Source organism: Poecilia mexicana, unplaced genomic scaffold, assembly GCF_051168715.1.
Source record: "Poecilia mexicana isolate PSO_F unplaced genomic scaffold, ASM5116871v1 scaffold_4, whole genome shotgun sequence".
NCBI classification, from domain to species: domain Eukaryota; kingdom Metazoa; phylum Chordata; class Actinopteri; order Cyprinodontiformes; family Poeciliidae; genus Poecilia; species Poecilia mexicana.
Genome location: NW_028263373.1, coordinates 3,893,871 through 3,905,582, shown reverse-complemented (window position 1 = coordinate 3,905,582; position 11,712 = coordinate 3,893,871). Strand labels below are relative to the sequence as shown.

The window sequence follows — 11,712 nt, the reverse complement described above, 5'->3', positions numbered from 1 at the left end:
ACCACAAAATGGGAAACAAAATTACAAGACACAGAATGAGTTCAACTATCAAAGGGATTCTAATATTCAACATTTTAACAGTTTGATGCAGAAAGATGTGCATCAGTGTGATGGTTCTGCTGTTGATGTTCAGGGGGGAAATTTTACTCGACAAAAATCAATAACCTAGTGTTTGTCTCTATTATTGTGTCATTTCCTGATGTTGTTTTTATTCATTTTTCCCCCTGTAAACTATAATTTTATGAGTTGTTTTTAAAAAAAATAACTTTATTATTTTTCAAAAAAATTAAATTTATCATAAAATAAATGCTAGTTGAAACACCTGCGGTTACCTTCTGTATTACTTCCTGTTGCCAATACCGTGTGTGTTCCAGTGAGAGGAAGTGACACAGACAATACCGGAAATATTACAAAGTTGTTTTTTTTTCTGCCATTGTTTACATTTGATCTTCTCTCTATTTTGTCTTATTTGGAGCTTTCGCGTTCGATTTATTGTGTTGCTATGTTACATTCCCATAATTGATTAGTAAATATAATTCAATCACTTAACTCTCGTACTTACGTAAACTGTTTAAACTGTATTAAAAAACTACAGTAACCAGTTTGCCCAGCGAAGTAAACCCATCCGCATTTTTCCTGGATGATGCGAGCAAAAAAATAGGGCGTTGTGGAGACTCTCTCATTCATTCGCGGAGGACAACCTCTGTTCTTAAAGACGCAGGGAGCGACCCACGTCCACAGGAGTGAGAGAAGGAAAAGGAAAAAAAGGCGTTTTGACTTCGTTCCTGTCCAAAAGGGGAACAGTTCCGCTGCACGCAACGAGAAGGCAGTGCGTAAAGATCCACACGATTCCACTGACACGCTAAAATATAGTTCCAAACCGTTGTTTTTGTTGTTCAAGTGTGCAGCAGAATACAAATTACTGGTGCTTCTGCTGCAAACCTAAATCTGGAGCATCTCCTACACCTTAAATACCTTTTTTTTTTACATTGTGAACTCTTTGTTATTGTAGCAGGATATGGCCAAGCTTTTGCGTGCTGCTGTTTTGGGTCCACCGGGATCTGGAAAAGGCACGATCTGCAAGAGGATTGCACACAGCTTTGGCCTGCAGTACCTGTCCAGTGGCCACTTTCTACGCGAGGGTATAGCAGCCAACACAGGTAAGAAAGCCAAAACAACACTTAAGTGGTGACAACAGGAAGAGTCTACCCAAAATTAGCTATTTTCTCTGGTCTTTCGCAATGTGGGGGGGTTTCCACTACAATGATAACATAATTTGGGGAAAAATCGGGCAGATATTGTTAAAGAAAACTTCAAAAAAAAAAAAAAAAAAACTTTAAGGGGACATACTCGTTATTTGTTTTGCTAGTTTAAGAAGAAATGACTACTTGACTTAATAGCTGCAGCAAGTCTCTGGCACCACAGCAGCACTCAAAACAAGCACAAAAAAACCCCAAAACTGATCATTCTGGTGTTCACAAGACTTTATGGCAGTTTGTTAACTTATTTAAAAATGTATGCCTCTCTCATAATTTTCTCAAGTATATCAAATTAACTTTCCACCTATAAATGATTCAATTCCCAACAAGATATAAATAACATGACACAAAATTTTGGCATAAAGAACTTAAGAAAGCCCTGATCTTTTCTGTCCCCCCCCCACCCCCACCCAGTTCAGTTGAATGATGTTTTTGTTAAACTCTGGGACTCAGTGGAAGTATTTATGTAATAACCCACAGGAGACCCTGCAGCTTCCATCATAAACTTAAAAGGTTGCAGTGACAGTAACAGAAACTGGTGGTGATGACAAACCCAACAGGCTCCGCTCTATCTTTTCCTGCTTTTTTCCCCCATTTCTTTCTTTTTTGAAATCTTCAACATCAGGAAGCAGAAACAAACATGCTGTGCTCTATGTTTACTTGGCTGTCATGTGTCAGAGGCTGGCATGCTGGCGAAGACCTACATAGACAGAGGCATGCTGGTGCCTGACCAAGTGATGACCAGATTGATGTTGCCCAAACTGGAGCAGCTGCGGAACCACAGTTGGCTACTAGACGGTAAGAAAGCTTATGTTTTTGCCACTTTTGCTTCTGCTTACTCAATTCCACTGGTGCACAGGGGGGGGGGGGGGACAAAAGCAGAACTGTACATAACCGTTTCAGTTTTTAGTCATGATTCATTGTAATGGAAGATGTTTTCTGCCATGCACCCTGAAGGTTGTTGTGAGAACTGCCAGCTAACCCTTAAAGCTGATTGGCCCAACCAAATGCCACCCCTCAGAATCCTACAGTGAATTGCAAATTTATAAGCAGGACCACATGCAAACACTTCAAAAACAAGTCTGTCCATGGACATTACCACTGAATCTGAGTCATTGTGAGGAAAGGTTTATTCAAATTAAAATCTCAAAACCTTTAGCAGGTTTAATCATGTCTGTGCTTGTAAAAATAAGAGTAAACACTAACTGACTTAACTTAATTATGCATAGCCCCTCGTACCTTTGCTGTTTTGACAAAGCAGTAATCATTCACAGTGCTGGCTGGAAGAATATGTTTTAACAGAAAAAGTAGATCCATAGGAAAAGAAGAAAATAATGTTTGGCCAGTTTGATTTCAGCTGATATTTTATTTCCAAACCTTTTTTACTGAATTACTATTGAAATTAATTTGTCTCATATTGTACCCATTTGGTTGTTAATTTACTAGTTTTGGTTGTGTTGTTTCAGTCAGTTTTACCGGGTTATGGATTGCTGCACTTGTGACATTTTTTGAGCTGGATTTGAACTTCATGACCCCTCAGGAACTAAGCCAACCTTTAACTTTAATGGTTACTTTGCTGTCCTTCTCAGCTCAGATGAGGTTTTTCAGTAGACTTTGTTTCTGTTCTTTTTCTAACGGCTCTGCAACCTGCGGCTCTAGAGCCACATGTCCTTCACAGCAGCTCTTTGTAACTTTGCCCAATAATGTTATAAAGATTTGAGAAACGTTTTTAAGAAAGGCTAGTTCTAGAGGCATCGCTGTGTTTTCTCATGCTGTATATGTGAATAAGACTTACTAAATACACTAGAAGGACTTATTTTTAGTTTTTTTCATTTTGTCATCAGGTTGACAATAATATTATTCAAAAAATGATTTTGTTGTCTTCTTTTAAAGGTTTGAAAATATTCTTGTTGTAAAATCTAAAAGTAGATATAAAGTTGTAGTCATGAGCATATTAAATAATGTTACATATATATTAATAATATTCAGTACCGGTAAAATCCCTTTCTGTATCTGGTTCAGAGTTTTCATTTTTAGAGTCTGATTACTATTGAAATCCCATGAATCCATATTGACACTTTGTATTTATTCTTTTAAAATGGGCTAAAAAGAACAGTGTACTCTGGGAATTGTAGTCTGGAGAAGTATGGAACTTTGAATTTGGAAACCAACTCTGAAAGTATGTTAAGAAAACAAAGCAGATGCAACTCTTGAACTTACAGAACTTACTGACCTTAATTGTAACATCTAAATCCATGCAGCTTAAATAGATGTCAATAAATATATGTAAAAGATTTCTTGTTGATGTGTCACCATTCTTGTTAATTTGGGCTTGTCTGTAATGGCTGGGTGTGGCGGAACATCTGTCAACATGGCCATTGAGCATCAGTATTGGAGAAATAACTAGGCTCATTGTTTTTACATACTTTGCATGTGGAACCACACACACACACCCACACATAGACACAAAACACACCCAAAAGAAAAGAGGTTGCTGTGACATTTCCATTGTTAAACTTTACCCACTGTGGTGGAGAGACTTGATGAAATAAACTTGAATGTTGAAACATTGGATCTTGAATATAAACAAGTAAACAATTAGTCGAGAGACGACACAACTCCAAGTTAGAAAAGCAAAAATGAATTTTATTCATGAAGATGATCTGATTTCCAATGCCTGCAGGGCCATATCAGTATATTAGAACATCAAAGCAAAGTAAATGCATCTATATTTAAAAGCTCACAATATAAATTCAAAGCTATTCTTGTCATATGCACAGTAAGGAAAAATGTTTCCTTATAAAATAAAATTCTTACTTTCTTGACCACATTGGAAACCAAAAATATTACATTTAGGTATAAATTAGATAAGTAGTCAGATAAAATAGAAATATAAACTATGCAGAATGCACAGAGTGTACACACTTGTGCAGATAATGTGCTACGTAGATTAGTTTGAAACAGTGAGTAGTGCATTCACGAATTAGAGGTTTCTGTTGTTCTGGTTGATGGTCCATGAGCTTACAGGCCATTTCAGTGGAAATCAGCAAACATTGCAAGTTTCAAGTTTTGTTGGCAATAACAACCTATCATCATAGTTTGAAATAATAAAATTAGGAATTACTCGTACACAATTTGCCTGTTCAAATTGAAATCAGAAGTCAGAACTTGTCAAATGCATGTGTGTTTCGAGGGAAAATAAGCAAGGTGTGTGTAATCATAAAACACAGCTTGTAATGACAACTCAGGATTTCTTGCTTCTCCCTCTGAAATGTGTCCAGGTTTCCCCCGTACGCTGGCGCAGGCGCAGGCCCTCAACAGTCTCTACCAGATGGACCTGGTCATCAGCCTCAACATTCCCTATGAGACTCTGAAGGACAGGCTGAGTGACCGCTGGGTCCACCCTGCCAGTGGCAGAGTTTACAACATGGGATTCAACCCCCCTCTAGTTCAGGTACCAAACATGTGAAAGTGAGCCCTTGCTGGCAAAGATTCAAATCCTGAGCTCTAGATGTTGTGACAGCCTGTTGTTTCCTCACACAGATTGTACGGGCGTGTTTCAAAGCTGAAAAGAATTTAGGTATCATAGTGATTCAGCAAAAACGCTCAGTAAAGAGGGGTGTCGGGGGGGGAGGGGGGGGGGGGGGGGAGGAACACAGCCATAGTATCATTACTCCTGAAGTAATGCTCAAGCTTCTTTCTTTATATTGCAAAGAGAAATGGTTACTGTAAATCTATATTGCAAAGAGAAATGGTTACTGTAAATCTACAGGTGTTGATGGTCAGAAGTTTACAAGCTCATCATATTCTAACATGCATAAATATCTCGTTATTTGCGGGGCTTTGAATCCAGCGTTTGAGCATTTTGTTTTATTCAGAGTGGAAAGGTTGTGCAGCGTCTAATTTTAAAAGCAAGAATTAGTTACAAGGTTAAACTTTATGTGTCAAATATATTCATACCAACTCAAACATATACACATACCCACTAATAAAATTGAAATCAGATATTTGTATACACCCTACATAAGGACCCATTACCTTTGTTCCTCACAGTTTGAATATCTATATATATATATATATATATATATATATATATATATATATATATATATATATATATGGCAGGCCTCTGTTATATATATATATATATATATATATATATATATATATATATATATATATATATAAATAAAATACTTTTTTTTTTTTAAATAAAATAATAAAAAAATTTTTTTATTTTATTTATATATATATATATATATATATATATATATATATATATATATATATATATATATATATATATATATATATATATATATATATAAATAAAGCTAAACACCAGAGCAATAGAAGCTCAGATCTACCACACCAGACAAGACCCAAGGTGTAGGTTGTGCAAGGAGGCCTCTGAGACAGTCCAGCACATAACAGCAGGGTGCAAGATGCTGGCAGGGAAAGCGTACATGGAACGACATAACCAAGTGGCGGGCATAGTGTACAGGAACATCTGTGCAGAATATGGACTGGAAGCCCCGAGGTCAAAATGGGGGACACCCCCAAAGGTGGTGGAGAATGACCGAGCTAAGATCCTGTGGGACTTCCAGATCCAGACAGACAAGATGGTAATGTCGAACCAACCGGACATTGTGGTGGTGGATAAAGAACAGAGGAAAGCCGTTGTGGTGGATGTAGCAATACCAAGTGACCACAACATCAGGAAAAAGGAGCATGAGAAACTGGAGAAATACCAGGGCCTCAGAGAGGAACTGGAGAAGGCCTGGAAGGTGAAGACCACAGTGGTGCCTGTGGTCATCGGGGCCCTCGGGGCAGTCACCCCCAAACTGGAGCAGTGGCTCAAACAGATCCCAGGAACAACATCAGACATCTCAGTCCAGAAATGTGCAGTTCTAGGCACAGCCAAGATACTGCGCAGAACCCTCAAGCTCCCAGGCCTCTGGTAGAGGACCCGAGCTCAGAGGATGAAAGAGACCACCCACGGAGGGTGAGAGGGGAATTTTTATATATATATATATATATATATATATAAATAAAATACTTTTTTTTTTTTTTTTTTTTTAAATAAAATAATAAAAAATTTTTTTTATTTTATTTATATATATATATATATATATATATATATATATATATATATATATATATATATTTATTTATTTATTTATTTATTTGAGCCTGCATGTATAATTTTATCACGTATAAATCAGAGAAAATCCACAATAAATTTGAATTCTTACAGACACTTTTCAGGCTTTCAAGTACTAACATGTTTTTAATTTAAAGACACTCAAAATACACACAATAAATGCCAACTTTTTAAATAATATAAATCTAGCTGTCATGTAATTTAATGAGATTAGATTCAGCTATATACATATAGAAGGCGAAAGAGATTTGACTCAGAATCTTTTTATAAAACAACTTTTGGAAGTAAACGTAAAAAGTTATAAATAAAAAGGATTTATTTTGATGTTCAAAATTTGTCTTTTGGAATACAGAAATACCAACATTTCTGTTATGCAAATAACCTTGTAAATTTTAGTTAATAGATTTGTGATTATGGGATTTTTTCACTGGTTATATTTTGGTGTATAATGAGGAGCATTTTATGGGCAAATATTTTTCAATTTGACATAATTCTCTGCCATGGAGGATTTAATAGACTGTTGCAGCTTTAATTGTTGTGACCTTGGCTTGTCATCCTCAGGGTAAAGATGACATCACTGGGGAGCTGCTGATTCAGCACGATGACGATAAACCAGAGGCTCTGATGGCACGACTCCGACATTACAAGGAATTGGCAAAGCCTGTTATAGATCTGTACAAGTAGGTTAAAAGTTGCTTTTTATGCTGACCAATTTGAAATCAGAATATCTTTGATGCGAATTTTTTAAAGACACTCGTATTTTCTGAAAATACTTGTAAACTCTTGCTTTTCATATATCTAACTGATGGTGTCATTAACTTACAAGAATCCTTATCTTAAGTAAGAATTATGTGTTTATTCTACTTTTTTATCATATGATATAATTACAGGGAGTTAAAGTGGAAGTATTTTGTTTTCCAGATATATAGTGCCTTTTTCTAGCACACTCAAGTAATTATGTTAACACCAGTTGTTATAAAAATACCATATGAAATATGCCTTAAAATAAATGCAACTTCCTAATTTATCACCTTCAAACTGGGCCTCTGTCTCTTTAAAAACTTCTGCTCCTTCTGAGGCCATCCCAACATCGCTCCTTTATTAACTTTTTAACAATGTTTTTACCAGCATTTCACTGAGAAGTCGCTCGTATAATGAGCTCAGCTTATGCACAGTTCCACCAGGTGTTTTCTAATTGCTGCTGGCTGAAGGAGCTTAGTAGAGGAGACTCAGCAGAGGGCTGCTCTGCAAGGTGGAAGCTCGGTAGTTTGTAAACTGCAGCTCTGAGGAAGAGCTTTGTCTTCGACGGCAGTGCTATGTCCCCCCCAGGTGTTTTGAACAGCTGAAATGTTACTGTTTAGATTAAATGATTTCTCAAACATGCATGAAAGAATCAAGGTAATTTAACAATTTAACAAGATGTAAAGCTCAAAATAGTCAATTTTAGATAATACTGCCCCTTTTTAAGATGCATCAAGAAATCGACAGGTACCAAACGGATGATTTTCAAGGTGGTTCAGCCTGACCAGCAACTGGACAAAAACTTAAAAATATTATCCTTTCTGGATGAACAGTGAACGCACCACAGTAAGAATTACCAGGTCGGTCTGGCAACGACACTCTTCAGAATGAATGTTGTTACTGAGGGACGAAGACTCAACGTTAACAACTTAAAGTATTAGTAAGACGGTAGAAATGAAGTCAGGGGGAAAGACAAAGATGCAGAAAATGTTTAAAAAGGAAGATTTATTTGAGAAGTGGATATGTTTCTGCAATTTATTTAGGATGAATAGCAGACATATTTTAGCAGATAATGGTTCAATGGAGTCCAGCGAAGTTTTAATTTGTCACGCTTTCAGCTTCTGTCATAAAACATTCTGAAACATGCTAAAAGCATGCAAAGCTGGTTATGAGTCTTGACCAAGGAGACAACGGCTGAGACTGAGAAACCCACCGGTTACCGGACCAACTCCTACATTCCTGTTTTTTGTCTGTGTGTGTGTGTGTGTGTTTGTTTCATTTTAGATTTTAATGAGAAACCATAATTCCCATCTAAGTTTCTGTCAGTAAAAGTAAAAAGCTTAGATGTCAAGAAAATACTTTGTTTTTTTACTTCATCTGGAATATTTTGACAGCCATAACCAATTCTATTTTTTTTTAATCTTCACTCAGATCACAAGGAGTGCTGCACTCATTTTCTGGAACAGAGACTGACAAGATTTGGCCTTACATCAACTCTCTCCTCAGCACCAAGATGCACACACAGCCGTCAGGGGCCCATCCAATCCAAACGCCCTGAGAAGACACCACAGAGAAGAAAGAGGAAGGTTTTTTTTGTTATGTTCTTTAATTTTTTTACTACTTGCTCAAGTGAGATTCCAAGAAATGCACTAGGACACAAATCGACATGTTTGATTTTTATGAATGGTTGTACGTAAACATTTCCAAGGCTTTCTACTTAAGATTGCCATGATTTCCTAATTATCACTTTGAAAAATTTGGGTTTTGTCTCTATGGGTTTTGAGAGAACTGTCTTTTCTTTTCCCTATAGCTTGTGTGACTTTTTGTATTTTCAATCATACCTTTTGTAGAGACTTAAAAAGCAGAGCAAAAAAAGTCCATTTTTAATGGCAGCTCAAATATTTTCTAGAAACCAAAAATTGAGAGGTGTGATATACACAAGTTATATCAAACCCTCAAACAAAATGCTCTATCAAGGCAGATTTCCAAATTGAAAAAAACTGTTTCATTTCCTGATAGTTTTTAGTAACCAGGCTAATCACAATTCGCAAACTAAGCCAATAACTGCATATTCTTATTAAAACACTGTTGCAACATTTTTGCTGGCAGTTTAAAAAGAACTTTGTGGCTGATTTATTGAGGTACAGAAGCTGATACTGCAGCTCTCGCTGCCTTTCATTTGTTCAGCAGCCATATTGGATTTTGGGGTGATGACTTGGTGAGGCCCCTCTGACTTTCCAAGTAGGACTTCCATCTTCACTGAGCATTCCATATGATTGCTTCAAGCTTTAAACTGGAAAAATTATCTTCCATATTTGTGCCCCAACATGTGCCTGATGGCAGTTTGTTATGTAGCAAATTAGTTACAAGTGTACTGCCATGTTTTTCTGAAAGTTTTTGACCTAAATGAGCTCTGTGATTCTGTATGCAGTTGTTTCAGAGGTATTGGGAACTGGATGAACCTCTTTGGGTTGTTGATGAATTAGTTTCTCTGGAGGTGTTAAAACTAATGCCTTGAATGTTGTTACATTTCTTTAAATGTACTCTGGTGTTGCCTTACGATTTCTCTATAAAGTGTAACATTTCCCTGTTGGTGCATATATGAAAATGACTTTTTGTTATGATTCTGACACTGTTACAGTCTCTTCAGGGGCTCTTTTTTTTATTCTATATCAGTTGTCATTACAGAACATCTATCTTTGCTAGCTTTACTTTACAGCTGCTTGCCATAGAGAATAGCTTTGGTTCCATCAGTTACAGTTTGCCGTATGTAATAACTTGGTAAAGTATTCACCAATCTCTGCAGCTGACAAAGATAAGTTTGAATTGTTTCTTCAGTTCTGTGACCTTATGGTTCTGCTTTTAACCAAACTCTGAAGTTCCAGCTTGAAGCCTGTAAATAGCAGCTTTAAATCAATGACAGGCTGTAGCGGACACAAAATTTTACTATATGTTGTCTCTCTGTAGGTAGACCAAAGGAAAAGAAACTGTAGGATAAGAGCCACCATGGAGCAACTTACTTAAAGCATAGTTTTCATGCTTTAAGTAAGCATGCAAGCTATGGGATCTGAAATGAATGGTTGAGGAACTAAAGTGGTGAAACTACAACGCAGCGCTACACAGCTTTTATGTAAGGCCACAGAGACATTTCTGCCTTGTTTTCATATAACGTGGTTAAAACGAAGTTACATTCCAAGAACAATAAAACTATTGTCGAAAGCATGACTGCTTCTTGTGTGGTTAATCAAGTGAGTGTTGCAACTTGTGACATTGTTCCTTCCTTATGTACAGTCTGCACACCTAAGCTGATTGTATTCTCTAAGTAATACTCTACACACTCATTCATGCTGGAGTACAATAAGTGGAATTACGTAATTCTCATTCTTCAGTGTTGAAGAACCTGTTGATTTAGTTACAGTCCTATAAATTACAGTTAATTTGAATAATATATCAAATGTTGCTGTTCTGGTATGATTTGCATATCATTTGTGTCATTTAGCTACTATGTATTGGTAGAGAGGTTATACAAGATCAAAATCTTATAGATTATACGATTTCACAAAATTAACAGAGGTCCAGGGGAGTTATATTTCCCAGGTTCAAGGAATGGTTACCTGGTTCAGTTGCAGTATGTATCAAAAATAACTTTAAAAAGTTTTGGCTTTGCATCATAGCCATATTTGACATCTCAAAATCTAGAAAGATGAGGATGAAGAGGTCTTTCATATTTCAGTAATACATAGACTCCAAGCACACATCCCAGGGGTGCACCACTCCAGTGATCCAGATACTGTCCTTCAACTTTTAGATGCATACCTTTTCTCCATCTAATCAAATGAATGACTGGTTACCATTCCTCTTCAAAGTTGAATGACTGTAGAGGGAATTCAACCATTTGATTCAAGTGTGCCGGAAGAGGTATGCATCTAAAAGTTGCAGGATAGTAGCTCTCAAGGACTGGACTTGGGTACTGTTCATGTAAACAAACAAAAGAATGGCTGTGGCCAAGAAATTTCCTCATAATAGGATTGACTTTGTAAAACAAATGTGCAAGCTGGATTGGGCAATTCATGGAAAGACAATAAATTGATGCAAAAAAAGACAATATTAAAATTTCATCAAAAGCTGCTCCAACAAAACATTATTTTGGGGTGCACACGCTTTTGAAATCAGATTTTTGCAGCAGTTTTTACTTTTATTTTTCAGATTTGTCTGTTTTTCAGTTGAATTACCCATGAAGTAGGTCAGACTTAAGGTGGGAATAGTGTTTCTTCCTGAAGGCCTAACTGCCTGCCTGCCTGTCTGTCTGTTTGTCTGTCTGTTCCTCCTCTCCTAATCCTGGGGGATTTGTAAGTAAAGCCAATGTGCTTTAGAGCCTGGGTTAAACTCCACTCCACTGTCTGACACAGATTAAAGCTTCATCTTCTGTGTTTACCTTCCACATGAGGTGCAGCTCTGTTTGTGTTTGCAGGGCTCAGCTTTAGATGAACACTTTGCTCTAGCATGATGAATTTACTTCAATACATTCTTTCCAATGAATTCATCCAT

At 36.7% G+C, this 11,712-nt stretch overlaps 1 protein-coding gene across 2 annotated transcripts; it reads left to right on the top strand.

Annotated features, from left to right (window-relative positions):
* The first annotated feature begins 463 nt into the window (after window positions 1–463).
* ak4 (adenylate kinase 4) lies at window positions 464–10,386 on the top strand. 2 transcript variants are annotated; one of them, XM_014992693.2, is made up of 6 exons: window positions 464–829; window positions 1,016–1,160; window positions 1,938–2,057; window positions 4,541–4,713; window positions 6,985–7,103; window positions 8,596–10,386. In XM_014992693.2, exons 2-6 carry the CDS (start codon window positions 1,019–1,021, stop codon window positions 8,720–8,722), a joined length of 681 nt encoding a protein of 226 aa, XP_014848179.1. In that variant the 5' UTR covers window positions 464–829; window positions 1,016–1,018; the 3' UTR covers window positions 8,723–10,386. The 2 variants fall into 2 exon arrangements, with proteins under 2 accessions (XP_014848179.1, XP_014848177.1); XM_014992691.2 differs by having other exon boundaries at window positions 465–829; window positions 1,013–1,160.
* Window positions 10,387–11,712: the final 1,326 nt, after the last annotated feature.

What these genes read in the sequence shown, in the direction of transcription:
- ak4 (XM_014992693.2), top strand. Translation starts at nt 1,019, where the DNA reads ATGGCCAAGCTTTTGCGTGCTGCTGTTTTGGGTCCACCGGGATCTGGA. An exon ending in GGGTATAGCAGCCAACACAG is followed by an intron (nt 1,161 to 1,937) that starts GTAAGAAAGCCA and finishes GTCATGTGTCAG; the next exon opens with AGGCTGGCATGCTGGCGAAG. An exon ending in CCTGTTATAGATCTGTACAA is followed by an intron (nt 7,104 to 8,595) that starts GTAGGTTAAAAG and finishes ATCTTCACTCAG; the next exon opens with ATCACAAGGAGTGCTGCACT.